Source organism: Petaurus breviceps, unplaced genomic scaffold (assembly GCF_028583685.1).
Source record: "Petaurus breviceps papuanus isolate PSGF00001 unplaced genomic scaffold, PetGlider_PUasm1.0 90762, whole genome shotgun sequence".
NCBI lineage: Eukaryota > Metazoa > Chordata > Mammalia > Diprotodontia > Petauridae > Petaurus > Petaurus breviceps.
This window is the reverse complement of record NW_027187339.1, coordinates 391725-412878: the sequence shown is the minus strand read 5'-3', so window position 1 is coordinate 412878 and position 21154 is coordinate 391725. Positions and strand designations below refer to the sequence as shown.

General features: G+C 37.1%; 1 protein-coding gene across 5 annotated transcripts in view; it reads left to right on the top strand.

Moving 5' to 3' along the window:
* Window positions 1-21154, top strand: part of PPP3CB (protein phosphatase 3 catalytic subunit beta) — a 50274-nt gene that overhangs the window by 21930 nt on the left and 7190 nt on the right. For 3 of the 5 annotated variants that reach the window (XM_069068220.1, XM_069068222.1, XM_069068225.1), the window contains exons 10-13: window positions 8462-8539; window positions 14597-14623; window positions 16786-16867; window positions 20256-20353. In XM_069068220.1, coding sequence (XP_068924321.1) covers window positions 8462-8539; window positions 14597-14623; window positions 16786-16867; window positions 20256-20353 — 285 coding nt within the window. The remainder of the gene's footprint in view (window positions 1-8461; window positions 8540-14596; window positions 14624-16785; window positions 16868-20255; window positions 20354-21154) is intronic. The other 2 variants (XM_069068223.1, XM_069068221.1) reach the window with 1 other exon arrangement.

Genomic DNA, 21154 nt, shown 5'->3' with positions numbered 1-21154 from the left:
AAGCTTGATAATCAAAGAACTTATGAAATTGTTTGTTGTTGCCTTTGTGCAAACAATAAAACCGACTTGGACAGTTCCTTTATTCACTTCTCCAAAAGGAACTTGTGAGTCATCCCTCAATTTAGTTGAAACTCCTCTGAATTTTAGTTGCATTTCTGTACTAAATAGTAAACTTAACTTGATAAATTGTTTTATATTCATTCTTAGAAAGAATGTCAGCATAGATATGTTTCAGTTCCTTCAGTGGTGTCTGACCATATCGGTCTTTGGACATGATCTTAGATTTAGAGTCCCAATAGTTACTTTAATATTTGTAGGTTATCTGAAAGGTAGGTAAGCTTTAGTATGTTCTACCTCCATTTTTCTGCTCTTATAACAAGTCACTCCTAAAAATTGCATAGGATTGAGGGGGCTGTTTTGTGTTCTTCCTTACCTTGGTCCAACAATTCATCACATCATTGCCAATGTTAGATCTCTTCTTTATGCAATAGTCTTTTGCTAGGACCAGTTTCAGAGCCTTTCCTACTTAGTGGAAGCTTATCTGGAGCTTATTTCTATTTTACATAAACTTCCAAAGCCCGATGACCCTTCCATGCCACAGTGATGCATGTGTAGATTGTAATGAAGGAAGATAAGGAGAAAACAGTGAAGGAGAAAATGAGACTGCAGAAATCTTGGTATGATACTCAGCTAATCCAGGTCATTCCCACATAACTCATAGATTGAATGGGAATGAGAACACAAAGACACCAATTGTAACACATCTGACAGCATTTCCATAAGATGTTCTTAATGATAGTAGTGGAATCAACACTTAGGGACTTGACGTTCCTACTATATAAAGATGTGAAAATGGCACTTAAGATTAAGTTGAGAAGTTTTGACTGGCTTTTCAGATATACAAAAGAAATTGGATTGGAAGTGACAGTTCATTATCTTAGGGCTTCTTTTTTTGCTTACCCTTTTTTTTTTCCAGTTTTCCTTTTCCTTGCTGGGTAATACAGGGGATAGAGCTCTTGAACTGGAGTCAGGAAGACTTGAATTCAAACCTGATTTCAGACACTAACTAATTGTGATCCTGGACAAGTCATTAAATCTCTGCCTGCCTCAGTTTCCTCAAGTGTAAAATGGGGTTAATAGTAGCACCTACCTCCCAGGATTATTGTGAGGATTAGATGAGGTAACATTTGTAAAGCTCTTAGCACAGTTCTTAAAACATAGTAGGCAGGGGCAGCTAGGTGGCACAGTGAATAGAGCACCAACCCTGAAGTCAGGAGGACCTGAGTTCAAATCCAGCCTTAGACACTTAACACAAAAACTAGCCATGTAACCTTGGGCAAGTCACTTAACCCTGATTGCCCTCCAAAAAACAAAAAAAAAAAATACGCAGTTAATAAATTCTTGTTAAACTTTTTTTTTTAATTTATTTGGGAGCGGCTAGGTGGTACAGTGAATAGAGCACTGGCCATGGAGTCAGGAGGACCTGAGTTCAAATCCAGCCTTAGATGCTTAACACAAAAACTAGCTGTGTGACCTTGGGCAAGTCACTTAACCCTGATTGCCCTCCAAAAAGCAAAAAAAAAAAAAATAGGCAGCTAATAAATTCTTGTTAAACATTTTTAAAACAAAATTTATTTGGGAGCGGCTAGGTGGTGCAGTGAATAGAGCACCAGCCATGGAGTCAGGAGGACCTGAGTTCAAATCCAGTTTCAGACACTTGACACACTTACCAGTCATGTGACTTCAGGCAAGTCACTTAACCCCAGTTGCCCTCCAAAAAGAAAAAAAAAATTGGTGCATTTGTCATCCTTTTGATATGGTGGTGCAGGGGATCTGTACTTAGTTGCTGTAGATTATTCCACCATCTTTCCAGAAGTCTCATAGGCTAGAGGTGTCAAACTCCTGGAACCTGAACCAGATTAAAATGTAATGGAAAATGTTTAGCAAAATAAATAAAAATACAGTGCAATGCTGATAATGTTAATTTGTGTTTTTTTTAAATTCAGTAGGAATCTGTTTCTAGTTGAGTTTGACGCTGTTATCTAGGCAATTTTATACAGTAGACCATATCTTTTTTTAAATAATATTTTGTTTTCCCCCAGTTACTTGTAAAGACAATTTTGAACATTCATTTAAAAATTTTTTGAGTTCCAAAATTTCTCTCTCCCTCACCTCCACCCTCCCTGAGGCAGTAAGTAATTTGATATGGGTTATACATATTCAATCATGCAAAACATACTACCACATTAGTCATGTTGTGAAAGAAGACATAGACCCAAAGGGGAAAAAAAGACACACAAAAAATACAGAAAGTGAAAATAGTATACTGTGATCTGCATTCAAATTTTCTCTGGAGGTGGAGAGCACTTTTCCTCGTGAATCCTTTGGAATTGTCTTGGATCGATGTTTTGCTGAGAATAAGTCATTCTTGAAGGATCATTGAACAGCATTGCTGTTACTGTGTACACTGTTCTCCTGATTCTCCTCACTTCACTTTGCATCAGTTCATATAAGTCTGTCCAGGTTTTTCTGAAATCACCCTGTTCGTCATTTCTCATAGCATAGTATTCCATTACAGTTATACCACAACTGATGAGCATCCTCTCAAAGAATCTCCAATACTTTGCCACCATAAAAAGAGCTACTATAAACATTTTTGTACAAATGCGTCTTTTTCCATTTTTTAAAAAATCTCTTTGGTATATAGATCTAGGACTGGTTTTGCCGGATCAAAGGATATGCAGTTTTATAGCCCTTTGGGTATAGTTCCAAATCAACAGTTCATATCTTTCTATTCATAATTCATAATTGATTGAAGAGATATACAAGATTCCTCTGTGGTTATTGCTTGTGGCTTGCACAGATATACTTGCTAATATATTGATAACTCAGATTTACTTTTTTAACCATTTAAAAGTTACAGTGTTTTCCTTACAACAGTGTTATGAGATATAGTACAAGTATTGCTATCCCCATTTCATAGATGAGATTATTGAGACTCAAGTGAATGGACTTGACCCATAGACATACAATTAAGAATTATTAAATCCATGATTTGATCTCAAATCTTCAGACTTTGAGATTTGACATACTTTTGTTATATAGCTATGTTAATGAATGACTCTCCCCACCTCTACAATAGAACTTTACTTTGTAACAAAGAAGTACAACCAAGGTAAAACACATGAGCACATTGAGTATGTCTGAAAATATGTGCCATATTCTGCACCTCTTCTACCACCTGCTTCTTTTTTGAAGGTGTAGTGTTTTGCCATCAGTCTTCTGAAAATCACATTTTATACCTTAAGCCTATCACATATAGCCTTAAAGGCTTTACTCCAAGAAATTTTCTTCCATGAATATATATTTCCCCATGTATAGTTTTCCCCATACATATGCATGTTAAGATTACACAAAATTTCTTGAAAGAGGTAACCACACAGATAATTTTACTGAACTTCTATTATAAAACAGGTAGACATGTTTGCCAAAAGTATTTTCCGGTGTTGTACAAGTTGCCTTATACATAGTTCAGATGGAAAAAGATTCTGTCTTCCATCTAAAACGAACAGTAAGGTTTCTCTCTCTGCTTTTTTTGTTTGTGACATTTTGATGATTACATTGAGTGGTAGTAAATGTAAAGAATTGACTTAAAAGCCCACACAGCAAACATTAAGTGGATGAATAATGTATATAGTTTACAAATTATGTCATACATTTCAGTGGACAGCACACTGACTTAGGAATCTTGGATAATCACTGCAGGTGGCCCCACTTGAATTGGAGGGATAAGACAAGCAGCATTGCCTGTTTTTTGAAACTCCAGTGTTCTGTTGGTGATGACATATTGATTTCAGAAGAATGAAGATCGTAGGTGGCTCAGAGAGTAATGGAAAGGCACTTAGTGGGGGTTGCATCATATTGTCACCTATATCCTGTACTCAAGAAGTGGCATAAAAGACATCATTAAAGAGATGTATAAGCAGTAAAAGAGATAAGCTATTCCATTTAATGAGAATGAAGGATGATAGCATGAGTCTTCCACTAGTATCCATGAAAAGACAAAAGCCTTTTAATTTGCTACTCTACCACATGGCATCGTAGTATAGTACATATAGCATTGGGTCTGCTGATAGAATAACTTTTTAAAGTCTATATTGCCACCTTCCTTCTGTTACCCTGGTGAGTCAACTTTTCCAGACCTTAGTTTCCTCATATATAAAATGAGGGAATTGGACAAGATGATTTTCCCTAAAACTATGACTCTAAGACCTCAGGGTACATCAAATATGGGGTAGAAATTAAGGGTAAAAGTAGAGGACTTCACTTTGGGAAGGAAAAGGAACTAGTCTTTGTCAGAGTATAGCACATGGAAAGACAGAATAGTGGACAATATAGAGAGATTTTAAGATATAAAGAATATGACTGAGCTTACAATGGATAGTCTCTCTCAATATGGTAGGAGAGGAGGTCCTCTAATGAGAGTGAGGTGGGAGGATTGGTGTCTGGGGGATCAGTCATTATGTGAAATACAATAGTCATTCAGGGAGTAATAGAAACATTACTGAGTAGTACTAAAGGTCCAGCTGAGATTTGGTTTTGGTTTTGGTTTTTTAAGTTAATTAATTAATCAGTTTGCTTTTAGTTTACAACATTCAGTTCCCCAAGCTTTTGAGTTCCAATTTTTTTCCTCCTTCTGCCCCACCCATGGCGGCATGCAATTCAATATAGGTTCTACATTAAATATTAGTCAAGTTGTAAATAAGGATTATATCCAGTGGAATGGACAGCAAGAAGGAAGGAACAAAAGAAAACAAGAGAACCAGCAAGTAGTTTGCTTGAATCTGCATTCAGACTCTGCAGTTCTTTCTCTGGATGTAGCTAGCCCCTTTCCATCATGAGTCCTTTGGAGTTGTCTTATAGCCCTGCATTGCTCAGAGGAGCCCAGTCTAGCAAAGTCAGTCGTCACAGATCCCATGTGCTCTCCTGGTTGTGCTCCCCTCACTCAGCATCAGTTTGTGGAAGTCTCTTCAGGTTATCATGAAGTCCGTCTGCTCCTCATGTCTTATAGCACGAAATAGTATTCCGTTAACATTCATATACCACAACTTGTTTAGCCTTTCCCCAATTGATGGGCATCCCCTTGATTTCCAGTTCTCTGCCACCACAAAAAGAGCTGCTATAAATATTTTTGTACATATGGGTCCTTTTCCCACTTGTATGATCTCTTTGGGATACAGCCCTAGAAGTGGTATTGCTGGGTCAAAGGGTGTTCACATTTTTATAGCCTTTTGGGCATAGTTCCAAATTGTTCTCCAGAATGGTTGAATCAGTTCACAACTCCACCAACAATGCATTAGTGTTCCAGTATTCCCACATCTTCAGCATTTATCATTTTCCTGTTTTGTCATGTTAGCTGGTGAGATGTAGTACCTAAGAGTTGTTTTGATTTGCATTTCTCTATTCAGTAGTGATTTAGAACATTTTTTCGTATGATAATAGATATCTTTAATTTCTTCCTTTGAAAACTGCCTGTTCATATCCTTTGACCATTTATCAGTTAGGGAAAGTCTTGTATTCTTTTTTTTTTTTTTAAGCAATCAGGGTTAAGTAACTTGCTCAAGGTTACACGGCCAGTTATTTCTGGGTGTGGTGCTGAGTGTCTGAGCCCGGGATTCGATCTCCAGGTCGTTCTGACACTGGAGCCGGTGCTCTTACTCGCTGTGCTACCTGGCCGCCCCAAAGTCTTGTATTCTTGTAAATTTGACTTAGTTCTCAGTTGAGATTTGTTAACATAAATTTGTAGTGGTTCTAGTTAGTACACTTTTCAAATTTCCTTCAGTAGCAGGCAAGTGGAAATAGAAGGTGAATAATGAGAGTAATCAGAGTTGGGATATATTATTGAACTGGTTGTCTGTAAGGCTAGAGGGGAGAGATGTTTTAGGAAAACAGGGAGGGGTAAGATGACTTGAGTTTTCAGCAAAGAAGCATAATAGGTTTAGTGGTCAGACAGGACAAGTTGGAAGGATAAGTCATCAGGAATTTCAAAGTTCTCAATTATGGAGATAGAACAGTTTTGGGTGATGGTGAAGACATAGGTATCCTCATTCCTATGTGTGGCTGAAGTAGAGTGAAGGTACAGTTTTGGGGTGGGGAGTACTAAAGAAGTTGATAAACTTGCATTTGAAGGGAAATCCATGTGTTTATTGTAGTCCCCAAGTATGAGGATGGGGTTAGAGTGCCAGGTGCTGAACTCCTTAAGAAAGGATTAAGAATGATCTGGGCTGGTAGAGAACTATATCTAGGATCTGAATAGGGTGATAAAGATAAACTTCGTGAACCTCAAAGGAGAAGAGGTTGTTGCTAAGTGATAATGTCTGGAATTGACAGTGAGGAGCAGTTTCTTCTGACCAGTGTGTTTGGGGCATGGGAGAAGAGTACCCGTATTCTGGTGAGAATGTGGCCAGGGAGGCAGTGTCTTGTGGGGAGATCCAGGTTACCATAAGTGCAAGGAAATGGAAGGAGTGTGAGTTTCATAGCATCATAGATTTAAAGCTAGAAGGTATAGCCCTTAAAGGTCATCAAGTGAGACCCCTCTTTTGCAGATAAAAAAACAAGCATGGAAAGAGGATTTAGATGATTGACCAGTGGCACCTGCTCAAGTCATTTAACTAATAGGTGTCTGGGGCAAGATTCGAAGGAATTGTATTTGACAGGGGAAGCACTATTTCCTTTGAGGGCTCTCACTCTTGAAGAGGGATGGTGTTGGGCATGTGAGTGGATAAATGAATGGTGATTGGGTCTCAAGGGACCTCACAGAAGACAGCCCAAAACATCTTCGTGATTTCTAGTGGTTGTGAGGTCCCATTGGTGTAGGATCTGTTGTGCTGTAAGCACCAGAAGCTTTGTGTTTACAGTAATATCAGCTGACAGTTATGTAGTGCATTAAGGTTTGCTAGGTGCTTTGCATAGTCAGCTCCCATATACTCACTTTTCTGTGGGAATTTTTATAGAATTTTTTCATAAGAGTTTAAGAATCAGTTCTATATGGGGCACTGAGCTTTTCCAGACTCTGTTATTCTTCATTGTTTTTTCTCCCTCTTTAAAACCCTTCCTAATATTTGTCAAGATCTACTACTACGTTTCTTCTTTTTATGTCACTTACTTCTCCCAAATGTTAAACTATTTTTCATTTGTATTCTTGAGTTAGTTTTAGTTCCTCCCAGATTTTGTAATCTGAGTCTTCTAGATTTGCAATTTTGGTGTTAGCCTTAATTCCTCATTTTCCCTCATTCCACTTATCCATTCATTTCTGCCTTATATCCAGCCCCTTCTCTTTCTTCCTACAGCCACCACCCTTTATAAGCTCGTACCTGGATATTTGCAGTGATCACTTCCTAGTTGGTCTTATTGCCTCTTTTCTCCCCTCTCTAATCCATCCTGCATATAACTGACAATGTTGTTTTAATAATGTTTAATTTTAATAATAAGGTTTAATAATGTCATTTCCATACTCTGTAAATTCCAGTAGCTCTCTTTTTCCCCTAGGAGCAGATATAAATTCCTTTGTTTGCTCTTTAAAGCCCTTCACAAGTTGTCTGAGCTCAACCTACCTTTCTAGACTTAAAACATTTCTCCCTTTCTCATATTTGATGGTTTAGCCAGTGTGGGCTTTTTACTGTTCCTTACCTCACTGTGCCTCTCATCTCTGTGTCTTTGCTCTAGCTGTTTCACAGATTTGAAACACACTTAATTTGCTGCTTAGAATCACTTGTCCTTCAAGATTCCCATCAGGCCCTCCCTTCTGTAGGAGATCTTCCTCATTCCCCCCAGCTCCCTACCTTCCTTTGGAAAATTGCCTTGAATTTTTTTTGGCATATACATTTTTATGGACATATATACTCCCAGTACAATATAAACTGCTTGAGAACAATTTTTTTCTTTATTTCCAGTACATAGCACATAGGTAGGCACTTAATGAATTGTTCTTGTTGATTGGCTGATAGACATAAACTGGAAGGGTTCATAGAAGTCATCTTGTCTAGGGCTTTTTAAACTGTCCTGTATGGGGTCTCGACCCAAAGTTCTAGTCCAGCCCCTCCCCTTTGTATATTAGAAAACTGAGGCCCGGAGCAGTTACGGGATTTGGCTCGGGTCACACATATGATCAATGATGAGTTGGGATTTGGGTTCAGGCCTGTGATTCTCATATCTAGGACTCTTTCCACTCACTGCTCTGTGGTTCATTGTTTTTGGATCCTGTATTAACTGTAACAGTGATGTGTTGGTTTAATGGATACTTTTGGAATATTGAAAAAGTAATTAATATATCCAAAAAGCATTTGTTTGGATAATTAGAAAACAGTAGAGTCATCTTATTTGGAAAATTAATTTACCATTTATAAATACTTAACACAATATGTGTAAATCAGCTAATATGTAATTTGTTCCTTTTTTTTAGTGACAGAGATGTTGGTAAATGTTCTGAGTATTTGCTCTGATGATGAACTAATGACCGAAGGTGAAGATCAGTTTGACGGTATGAACGTTATTTTTACTACTTTTACTACCCAGGTTCTACAAAAAGTTTGTTGCAAAAATAGTCATCGCCCTCAGAGAATTTGTGCTCCTAGAAAGACAGAACAAATAGGTTTTTTCTTTTTTGTGGATTTAAAGTGTTTTTACTTATATTTTTAGGGAGGTATGGTAAAGGTGATGAGATTTGGAAGAGTAAGTGTGAAAGGAAGGGAAGATGGAAAGGTTGATGTCCTAGGAGAACTCTAGAAAGAAGGAAACCAAAGGAATGGAAGGTTGATAATATACTTCCTGCTTCCCCCAGTGTGTAGTGCTTCTAACGCATCAAAATTCTACCTCTTCACTGCTTCTTCTAAAAGCCAGCATAAACAGCCCTCAATCTAGAAATTCATTACATTCTACAAGTTCACTTTTTGTTTGGTAGTTGGACTCTAAACACATTTTCCCTAGAAACAATGCATTTTTAGTGACAGTGACTAAAATAATGGTGATTAAAGTCCTAGATTTGCCATAAACATCTGTTTAAACCCAGGTGACTAATCATGCTAATTACTTAATTTTGTTTTATTTTTAAAAAATCAACATTTAATTTGTGAATTAAATATAAACATTAAGTTATTTTCATTTTTTGACATTTTGAGCTTTATCCCAATAGAATGCAAGTTTTTTTTTATTTTTTTAATGCTTCATTAACTTCTGATTTACATCATTCGTTTCCGCCTAGAATGCAAGTTTGAATAGTTTCTATATAATTGGAAAAATTTTGGACATTTACATATATAACATATATAATTTTTTTTCCTTTGAAGACTCCCTGTTTGGAGAGGATCTTCACCAGGTTGGATGGAGCTTTCTTTTTTTTTTTGGCCACAGAAATGCTTGGAGAATACCCACAAAAAGGTGGGGTTTCAGTTAGTAGAGAGAGAGTAACCACACTGAAGAAACCATAGTTCCTTGAAGTAGTAAAGTAATATTCATAAACAGATGCATTTATTAGTAGAGCATACCTGACCTTTTTTTTCCCCCCTAGGAACTAAGGCTTAAGTGACTTGCCCAAGGTCACATAGCTAACAAGTATCTGAGGCTTAATTTGAATTTGGGTCTTCCTGACTCCAGGACCTGGTGATATATTTGCTGTACCACCTAGCTGTCCCATACCTGGCCTTTTTTTCTTTCCTTTTTGGAGGGGAGAGGGTAGGGCAGTTGGGGTTAAGTAGCTTGCCCAAGGTCACACAGCTAGTAAGTGTGTCAAGTGTCTGAGGCCGGATTTGAATTCAGGTCCTCCTGACTCCAGGGCTGCTGCTCTCTTCACTGTGCCACCTAGCCGCTCCCATACCTGGCCTTTTTAATAGATACATGGTATTCCATCATGTTATAGGCTGTAGTTTTTTCTTAACCATTCCCCTAGCATTGAGTATTTGGGTGCTTTCCAGTTTTTTTTTTTTTCACTCTTAAAAATTGTGCTGCTATGATTATGTTTATACAGATAGGTGGTGAATTTTGTTTTTAACTTCATAAGGAGAAAATCCCAGAGAGACAAATAGGAAGAGATTATGAACATAGTTGCAGCTCTTGTTATGTTTTCAGATTGCTTTCCAGAATAATTGGACCAATTTGAGTATCATCAGTAATGTTTACTCATAGTTAACATTAGTTTTATAATTTTTATGTATTTCTTAGATAGAAAGTATGAACTATTTTTAAATTACCTGTTTCTATTAGTGTGTAGATTGTTAATTTCTTTATATTGACTCATCTAATTGGAAAATCTATCTGGTTTTCATGTAGTTGTTAGTTTTTTATACATTTTTTATAATATGCTTTTATCGTTGCACATGCACATTTTCCCCTTTTTTAACCTTTTTTCAAATATGGGAAGATAGCTACTCTTTGAGTAACTGCCTGCCTAAAGAATATTTGTATTCATTTCATTGTGCTAAAATTCATTTCAGTTTGTTTTAATATAGCCATCATCACTGTTAATGCCCTCTATTTGATAGGAATAAATTTGTTATTCCTACAGAGCTGTTAGATACATTTATTTTTTGAAAAAATATTTTTAAGATTGCTTCTTTAGCTTGTTTAGAATTTCTGACATTGTATGATGTGAATCAAAATTTATTCCCTTCACCATAGTTTTAGCCTATTTTCCTATACTATTTGTTATGTATTCCCATATTTTCTGTTATTTCTAGTCCATCAAATTTTAACTTCTTTTAATATTTAAACTATTTCTGAGAAATTTTGTATGGTTTAGTTTTTTGGGTCTTAATGCTACGCATTTTTGATAATTGTAATAATAAAAAAAGTTTTGAAATCCAGTGGGTTCGCTATACCCTTGTTTGATGTAATTTTAATTCCATTCAGCAAGAATTTAGTAGACATCTACTATGTGCCTGCACTGTGCTGAATACTGAGAATGTAAAGACAAAAATCAAATGTCCCTGCTCATAAGGAGCCTATGTTCTATTGAGGAGAAAAATGATATGTATGCAGATAAGTAAAAAGAAAATAAATACAAAATCTTTCAGATCCATTGACAATGTGCTGGGGGAACAGATGTGAGTTCTTAGTTCTGTAGCTCTTTGTTCTGCCTACTTGTTAATCCAGTTAAATTTTACTTTTTTTTTTTTTAAGCAATTGGGGTTAAGTAACTTGCTCAAGGTTACACGGCCAGGTGTTTCTGGGTGTGTGCTAAGTGTCTGAGCCTGGATTCGATCCCAGGTCATCCTGACTCTGGGGGCCGGTGCTCTTACTCGCTGTGCTACCTGGCCGCAAAATTCTATAAACTGTACCATAGGGGTTTAAGTTAGTATTGTTAAATTTATGTATTAAGAAGTGCTATAACATTTAGAGTTATCATTTATGCTTCAACCTGTTTCCCAAAAGGATTTCTAGTGGGTTGGTTTTTTTTTGCTTTTTTTTTTTTTTTGGAGGGGGGAAGGCAGGGCAATTGGGGTTAATTGACTTGCCCAAGGTCACACGGCTAGTAAGTGTTAAGTGTCTGAGGCCAGATTTGAGCTCAGGTCCTCCTGACTCCAGGGCTGGTGCTCTACTCACTGTGCCACCTAGCTGCCCCTGTGGTGGTTAGTGGTAGTACTTAAAATCTTCCCATCCAGTGGCAAGATGTATTTTTCTATTTATTCAGCTCTTTTATTGATTATCCCCTTTTTGTTTTTGGTCTGGATCTGTGATTACATTGGTGAAGGGAGAATCTAATGAGGAATTAACTTCTGTCAATGCATTTCAGTAAGTGTTCTCTAATTTATAGTTCTAGATAGTTAGTTGTCTGAGGCATGTAGAGGTTATATCTTTCTCAGAATACCATAGCCAAAAAATTGGGTCAGAAGAGGGACTTGAACCCAAGTTTTCCTCCTTCTGATGCTATCATCCATCCACTAAGCTATGTTGACTCTAATTTTTTTACCATTAATGTTTCATAAGTTCCCTTTTTTAAGCCCCAAGTTAAGGGAATACCCAAGTACTTAATATTCTCTTTTGTGTCTGTAAACTGAATTTCTTTTTTCATTGTCTTTTAATGGTTGGACTAATACATAGAAGTAAATTTCATTTTTGTCTATGTTGAGATATTTATAAAAAAGTTTTATTTCTAATTCCTTCCCTATACACAGAATGTTCCAAAAGTCTTAGTGCAATTTTAAGCTATAAAGCCTAAAACTACACTAAGACTTTTGGAACACCCTTTATTTTATTTATTTATAATAGTGTTGGTTTTTAAAAATAACATTTCTAGTTACAAATAGCATTTATGACAGAGACCTTTCTGGTCTTGATCCTGTTTTTAATGGGAATGATTCTAATGTTTCTGCATTTGAGTATAATTTCAGCCCTTAATTTTGGATATGCTGTATATCATATTAAGAAAGGAACCACCTATACCTTTTTTTTCCTCAGAATTTTAATCATAAATAAATGATAAAATCTGCTAAACTGTCTTCATGGCATCTTTTAAATTTTATTACGTTTGTATTTTTCCTATTGATATGAATGGTGTTGAAATTCTTTCTTTTATCATTGCCATTCTTATATTCCAGGGAGAAATACATCTTGGTCATAATGACTATTTAAAGCATAATTATACCAGTGTTTCTATGGGAAAATATATTTAGAGCGCTAACTTTGAATGTCAGAAGTGACTCCCCCATGTTGCAACTCTTCAGCAGGAGTCAGATGGCCCATCTCTGACTGCCAAGCAGTAGAAGTGACTAACCCTAGCTCTAGGGGTTTAGGCTGGTGTAAATATTGAGGGGAAACGTGGGCTTTGATTCCAAGAACAGAGTAAGGATCAGGGAGGCTCTTGGGGGACAATGAGAGAATGGGGGCTAGAGGGGAATAATGAGTACTTGGTCAGTCCAGGTTTTTCTCCTTATTTCCTTCTCTTTCCCATTCCTCAATTTCTTCCTTTTCTCTTCCTGATCACCTTCTTTTTCTCATTCACCCTTCTGTGGTGGTTTAGGATTTGAGGTAAAGTGTGCCAACAGGATGAGATATTTGTCATTCCCTCTCACAACTATTGACTTATCCTGTATCCCATAAACTTAATTTCTAGACTTCCTAGCATTGGAGCAAGGTTGAAAAACAAGACGTATGAGGGAAGAAATTAAATAGCAATAAGGGGGTGGTAACATTGATGAAAGCAGTGAGAAACCAGGAAGACAAATCTCTAGCTTCAGGAAAAAAAGGAGTTCTTAAAGCCCAACTGCAAATTTAGTATCATTTTGATAACATATACAAGAAGAATGTGTAAGGTTGTTAAATGAGGTTCTTTGCCACAGAAATTGTTAGTTTTAATTCTCTTTGGTGGGATTTGTATTTTACAATGATGATTCCCTTAGTACATCATCTTTTCAAGAAAGACATACAGCCTGCAGATATAAATCAGGTGAAGTTGATAGATTTAACATCTTTTAAGTTGAGCCATTTTTATCACAAAAAGAGAAAGGTATATATTTTGTCCTCCTGGTATTTGGACTTTTTTTTAAAGTACAAGAAGCAAAAAAAATTAACATGGGAAATTGGGGGTATAGTTTAACTAGTTTAAAACTTTGTTATATTATTGAAATGTATAATAGTGTCATGAAAAGAGATTTGGATTTGAAATCAGAGAAACTGGGCTCAAATCCTGGTTTGCTGCTTATATTTTCTCTAACAGTAGGAAATTAGCTTAACTATTTCCTCATCTGTAAAGTGAGGGTGTTTAGCTTAACAATCTACAAGATCCTTTCCAGTTCTGAATTCTTTATAATTACGAATATATGGATTAGGGTATAGAATATAAGAACTGCTGATATTCTCTTTTTTCATTCTTTAGTATTTTTTATGTCTGATGCTATTTTTCAACAAGACACTTCCAAAAGCTCCTCAGCTAGGTTGAGAGCAGAAAGCACACACACACTGTTGCTCCTTAGTCTGTATAGAATTAGTATAATTCTGACGCAAGAAGTGTTGTACCTTAGATGTTCATATGATATACTTTTCTGCTTTTCTTTTATTGGAAATAGGGAAAATTTACTACTAAGGTGTGGTCCAATAAAGCACCTTCTCTGCACACAACATGGAATTAAGATTCCATCTTGCAAGTGTTAGTGATCTTCCAGAACCACATGAGCTCGTATTTCATTTGTGTCATTACCTTTTACTTAAAACACACTTCAATTGGGTGACACATTTTCTTAGGCATGTCATAATAGACGTGTGCAATTGTTTGTGGCACAGTCTTTAGAAGTCTTATGTGTTTCCACGTGTTTCTCCTGTCCGTTAGTTATTTCTATTTTCATCAAATACTATTATGAGTCATATTCTGAACCTATCTCCTTAAAATTATCTTCTTTACTTGAGAGTTTTCCCAGTGGCATCTCCCTTTTTTTCACTAGTTTCTATAGTACTACCTTTTTCAAATGTGAGGGCTTTCATTTTCTTCCCTTTCTTCCCACATTCATTCTTCAGTACCACTGCCAAGTTAAATATCTATCTTTTTATTTGTCTCAACCATCTTTTTCTCCATCATTCACTTCCTTTTTTCTGGACTCTCCATCTGAAGAACGACTCATATATGGCAATAAAAAAGGTACAGACCAGACAGAGTTACATTGTTTTGAAATATGACTTCATAAATTGTTTCATTCCTTTAAGTTAGCACATGTTAGAGAGTTATGCTTATCTAGAATGATTCTCATTGGACATTGAAAATTTAGCTTAAATTTACCTAACTTAAAAAATTTTTTTTTTGTTTTGGAAGTCATATTCCAAGATGTCTGTCTTTCTGTGCATGGAAATATTTCTCCCTTTTTCATTCCTCTCGTCTTTAGATTTCATTCTTTTACCTATTTGTAATACTTTGTATTTCTGCCTGCATGATTAGGGTGTGTTCAGTCGACTGTCTTGTTCCTTAAAATAATTTTACTGTGATTATTTACTTTAATATTGTGCATGATGTGTTCATAGATTGTTCCAAAATCCTGGTTTGTTAAAGTATAGTGTTTTTATTTCAGTGATTTTAAAAATTAAAATTAGCTACAGTTTACATTTTGTTTGACTTTACCAAAATGTACAGTAAGGTTTATGATTTCACCTTGTCTATAGCTTCTTCAAAGTCTAACTATAAAATTATTTTTTTCTCTGTTTTTCTCATAAACTGTCAGTTCAGTAGAAAAGAAAGTGACTTACAGTGTAACCTTGGACAAATCACAACCTCTCTACCTCTAGTTCCTTATCTATAAAATCTGGGATGTCTTAAGGTTACTTCCATCTTTAACATTTGGTGATTCTAATATTATTAGTGATTTTTTTTTCATATCTATAAAATACTCATTAGTCTTGATTTTATATGATTCTAGTTAATATATTTGTGGGGGCTTTTGTTTGTTTTGGGGAAAACCTGTGTTATAGTCGTAGAAGAAGCACATTCAATGTTATAATAATATGGTCTCTGGAGCTTCATAAACATTATAGAATTGTGTTGTAGAATCTGTACTCTACAGACCGTGTCTCTTGTTTTCATCTTGGAAATTGAATTTCTTTTTCAGTTACCTTGAAATGGTTTCCATTTGTCTAGTTGTCATCTTAATTTACATGTGTTTGTAGGCTGCTCAATTTTACAGCAAAGCACTCTAGCACAGAAGACTAGGTCACTCAATATTCTCAAAGCCTACAGAGCTCAACTGGCTTTGCCTCTTAAACCTTTCCAAGCCATTCTTTCTTTCTTTCTTTCTTTTTTTCCCAATAAAGGTGAAGCACAGCTTTCAGGAGCCATACTCCTGAGGCCAGAGTGCCTGTGGTTACTTTGCTTGAGCAAACATTTATTAAATACCTACTGTGTGCAGAGCATTGTGCTAGATGCTGGTGGATGTATAGAGTTTAGGTAAGACAGGATTCCTGCCCTCATGGAACCTACAATCTAGTAGAGAAAAGGCCCACTCCCCTCATTTTGTTGGATCTGGGCCAGTTATAGCATTGTTTAGAGGTTGGGGTAGAAATGCATGACTTCTGAGGTTCCTCCAGCTGAGGAGCTAAGGAGTCTTTATAATCTCTTTTGACCACAGTGAAATAGGAAACACAGTTGGCTTTTAGGAAATGAAGCAAAATGTCATCGATGGCAGTCTTTCTTGTAACTACCTTCACATAATACTTAGAGATGTAGACAAAGTTTGCACTTTTTTCCAGGACCTCAGAGGGATAGTCCAGTCTGTTGGGTTGATATAGACACTCTAATTAGGAAACTTCTATGAAATGATTTTTATAGCATGGTTATTTAGACCAATATAAAATAAAAAGTCCGTTGCTGTCATGGTGTGATGGGGAGGCTTTAATAATTCCAGCTTGTGTGTTATAGGCTTCTATGAGGAAGAAGCAGTAAATTCTGAAAAATAATTGCTGATTCTTTCTTGGCCACTAATTTGACAAAATGCTTTGGATTGGGATGGACTTTCCCATTTGTGAATAATTATTAATTGGCTTTTTTACTAATCACTCAGTAGTGTGCAAGCAAGCAAGTTTGTGGATTAAGTTTTCTATTGTTAATCAGAATTTAGCATTATATTGGTATTGAGCCAAGTTTTGAGAGAGAATCTTTCCAATATAAGATCAGCAAGTTTTCTGTGTGGCCGCAGGTGTTTGGGGCCTTGGTACAGATACAGGTGTGTGTGTAAAACAGGATAATAGTATTAGTGCATGAAGATATTCCAAACTTGAACCGCTCCCCCCCCTTTTTTTTTATTCCATTGAAAGTAGGATCAGCAGCCGCACGGAAAGAAATTATCCGAAACAAAATTCGAGCAATTGGCAAGATGGCGAGAGTCTTCTCTGTTCTCAGGTAATGATGCGTTTTATTATTTATTTGCATCAATCATTTTGCTCCACTCTAGGATACAATTTGTGTTGTACTTGCCATCTAGCAACAATGCACTAACATTCTTCTGTCAAGAAAATAATGTTTTCATGTGTTAAGCAGGATGATAGAGATCATGTTTTTGAACTGAGCTGTGAGGTTCTGGAAATGAAAATCGTTCATCTGTGGCATCCTGGTGAATTCTGTGAAGGTGCCTCATGTGTCAGTCATTGTCACCCATTAGGATATGGGACGGCTTTCCAGTTTTGCTCTACATAATGTGTCTATTGTATCACAGCTTCGCCCTCACTTGGCAGCTGTGGGAAGCTGACTTCCTATTCCTTACCTCACTCACTGTTAAAGCACTGGGAGGATCACAGCATACTGTGAAGAAGATCCAGAGGAAACCTATCTTGATATTGGGGAATGCAGATTTCAGTACTAATTTTACTTTTTCTTTTGACTCCATACTATTTATTTTTTATGAAAGTTAAGAATGATGTGTTTGTCCCCTGAGAGCTACTCAGAACTAGTGAGCATCAGCAATTTATGTTAATCAGGGAGATGGTTAGATGACAGTGTTGGTTACTGTGCATGTTTTTTTTTTTTAAGGATAAGTTTTTACTGATCTTTTATTTTAACATCACCTATATTTTCCATTATACCTCTCCCCCATTCTCCTTTCGCAGATCCATTCTTTATAACAAAGAATGAAAAAGGAGGAAAAACAGTTCTGTGAAACTAACCAACATATGAATAAAGTCTGACATATGTACTATTCCATACCCATAGAGGCAAAGCTTGATCACTCTAATTTCGCTACCGTGTTTCCCCGATAATAAGACACTGTCTTATTAATTTTTTTGGACAGAAAAACACCAGAGGGCTTATTTTCAGGGGAGGGCTTATTTTAATGAACATTGACAGCAATTTTAATAAACAGGTAAATGTGAACAAAAAAACGTACCTTTATTCAATAAGCAAATCACTGGGGAAGAACAGGATGACGCGCTCACTGCTGCAGCTCTGATTGGATGCAGCTCGGAGCGCGGCGTGCGTTTCACCCGGGGGGGGGGGGACGGTGCATACAGAGGGTACCGTAAGGTAGTGTGTAGCGCAGGGGATCACCTTCACTATAGTAGCAATCTCAATAGGGCTTATTTTCGGGGGAGGGCTTATTTTAGAGGAATCTTACACAGTAAGGGGAGGGCTTATTTTCGGGATAGGTCTTATTATCGGGGAAACACGGTATATGTTATTCTTAATACTTCTTAATACGGGCAGTAAAATTGTTGCCACTTCATAGGGACCAAAGGAAATTTTTATTCACCTGGTATGTATGGGAGAAAATTCTGAGAGTTTGAAACTTTCGTATCACTTTTTTTTTTTTTTGCTTTTTGGAGGGCAATTGGGGCTAAGTGACTTGCCCAAGGTCACACAGCTAGTTTTTGTGTTAAGTGTCTGAGGTTGGATTTGAACTCAGGTCCTCCAGACTCCAGGGCCGGTGCTCTATTCACTGCGCCACCTAGCCGCCCCGAGGTTGAAACTTTAGGTTAGACCCTTTTTAAGCCCAAGTATTCTAGAGAAGCTGTGGTTGTAGAGATAATAGGAACTCACTCATTTTATGCCCTTTGCTTGCTCTTGCCAAGGCAAGGATATTTGGAATCACTGAGTTAGTGACAATATCTCCTTACACCCCTTTAATGTCTGACTTTGCTTTTGTGTTCCCCTTGATCCCCTCTAAAACTCTAATCACCTTGTAACGTAACAATCACTGTGGAAATAGAGAAATGTGGTAAGGGAAGTCTCTCTCTTAGGTTATTCTCAGGTTATATTGTATACTCCTCTGTAGTCACTGACTGGAATTACAGACATCGAATTGTTGAGCAAACTTTGCCTAGCTAATTTACCTACTTCTGCATAGCTATTTACACGATCCACCCAGCAATTCATCTATCGAAGAGAATTTTGCATTAGGCATTAAGGATAATGTTTTGATTGAGTGATTTTCAGAATGGTTGTGGGACTCCCTGAGAAACTGTGTCCTGACCCCAACAGGTATGATTCTTTTCTGAGGGTTAACAAAATGAGTTTCATCCCACCCTCTCATTGGTGGCCAGTTGTGGAGTGGGTTTCTAACAAAACTACACCTGAATTTGTCCCCCGGGCATAATAATAACTAGCATTTACTTTGCACTTGAAGGTTTGCAAAACAATTTACAAATATCTCATTATATCCTCATGACAAACTGGGTGCTATTATTATTTCCATTTTTCAGATGAGCAAACCAGTGTAAACAAGTAGTTAAGGGACTAGTTCAAAGTAATACAGCTAAAAAGTATCTGAGATTGGATTGAATTCAGGTTTTCCTTACTCTAGACTCTGTGCTTTATACACTGCCCCATCTAGCTGCCTCCAGCACTTCCTTCCCAACCTCCTCCCCCTCTTTTTCAGCTAGAGGTTAGCCCCTCAGGGCATTTGTAACCTAACAGCTTCTTGGGTACCCATACCAACAGTTGATTGGGTGCCATTGGGAAAATTCTCCTCTTGCCCTCCAGGACACTCCCCAGGGCTATCCCCATATCACCTGGTGTTTGTAGCAGGTACTCTTTGACAAGAGGGTGTTTGTTTTGGGTAGATGAAAGGATGAGTTGCAATCTATACATCATAGATCTTACCACATTATCTTACCCTGAAGATCCACTCTTCTTCCAAACTTGATACCCCCATCCCTCCAGTCACAGTGATTGTCATTGTCCAGCTCATTTTGGGAACAACCTTGCTGTCATCTCTGATTCTTTACTATCTCTCGACTAAAGTATCCAATAGTTAACCACCTCTCATCTTTCCTCCCTCTACAACACCGCTAACATCTGTTCCCTTTTCTGTTGATACAGCCAATGCTAGTTCAGGCCCCTTCTTGAGTGGACTCTAGCAGTAGCCTCTGAATAGTGCTCTCTGCCTTCAGTTTCTCAGTTCTCCAGTCCATCCTCCGAGGCAGAGCTGCCACAGGGATTTTCCTAAAGTGTTAGCCAGACCGTTTTGCTTCCTCATGCAGGAAACTCCATTGGGTCCCTGTTAACTCTAGGATCAAATATAATTTCATCTTTTTATTCTCTTAAAATGTCTTTCTATATAAGTTTGGTAATAAAATAATTATTAGTCCATTAGCACATATATAATTTATACATAAGTAAAAAATACTGAGCAGTATGTTTTCAAAAAAATGTTGGTAAACTACCATTGTAAACAATAACTAGACATGTAATTATTAAAGCAGGGGCTATTTCTGGTCCTGGTCCCTAAGACAGCATTCTAACAGACATTTTTAGTGAATGTTTGTGACATTTGTTGTCTTTTTTTTTTCTCCAGGGAGGAGAGTGAAAGTGTGCTGACACTCAAGGGCCTGACTCCCACAGGGATGTTGCCTAGTGGAGTGTTGGCTGGAGGACGACAGACCCTGCAAAGTGGTAATGATGCTATGCACCTAGCTGTGCCTCAGATGGACTGGGGCGCCCCTCACTCTTGGGCTAGCACTACATATAATGCATGCAGGGAGTTTCTTCTGCTTTTCAGTTCCTGTCTCAGTAGCTGACATGGGCAGGGTGCCATGTTAGGCAGTTTCTGATCAATACTTGATCAGGGCAGACACTTGACAGTCTAGTTATTTCACAGAAAAACAATGGGCACTTCCTCAAATTTTCAGTAGAGGATGTGGGGCTAGCTCGTCATTCATTATGTCTGGGAAGTCAAATGTAATTATTTATTTATTTATTCATTTATTTAAATGCATTATTAAAATTTCAGCCCTTGCTATTAAAAGCTCCCACTTTTAAGCGTGTGAATCAGAAACATTCAGAATGAAAAAATGGAAATAATGTGATTCCCAGTTTTTTGTTGTTTGCTTTTCATTTATGTAATTGTATTAGATTGTGCTTATTTTCCATTTGGGAAATTTCAGATATTTAATTTTAGTGTTAACAGTCTGCTCTGGGCCCCAGAACATTACTATGCACTTCATTTGCCGACAGATTTGTGCAAGGTTTTGTACTCTGGTAAATGATGCCAAAGTTTGTTTTCTGTGGTGTTTGTCAAATGTTCTATGTATAATTGATCGTCTCTGTAACATGCTGTTTCCTTCCTCTGCAGATGTAGCTGCTTTCTTAAATCTGTCTGTCTTTCTCTAGGTATAGCTGTATGTCTGTATAAGTATGTTAAATTAAAAACTACTCTATCAGACACTTGTCTTTCTCTTATGTAGAAGCAACTTT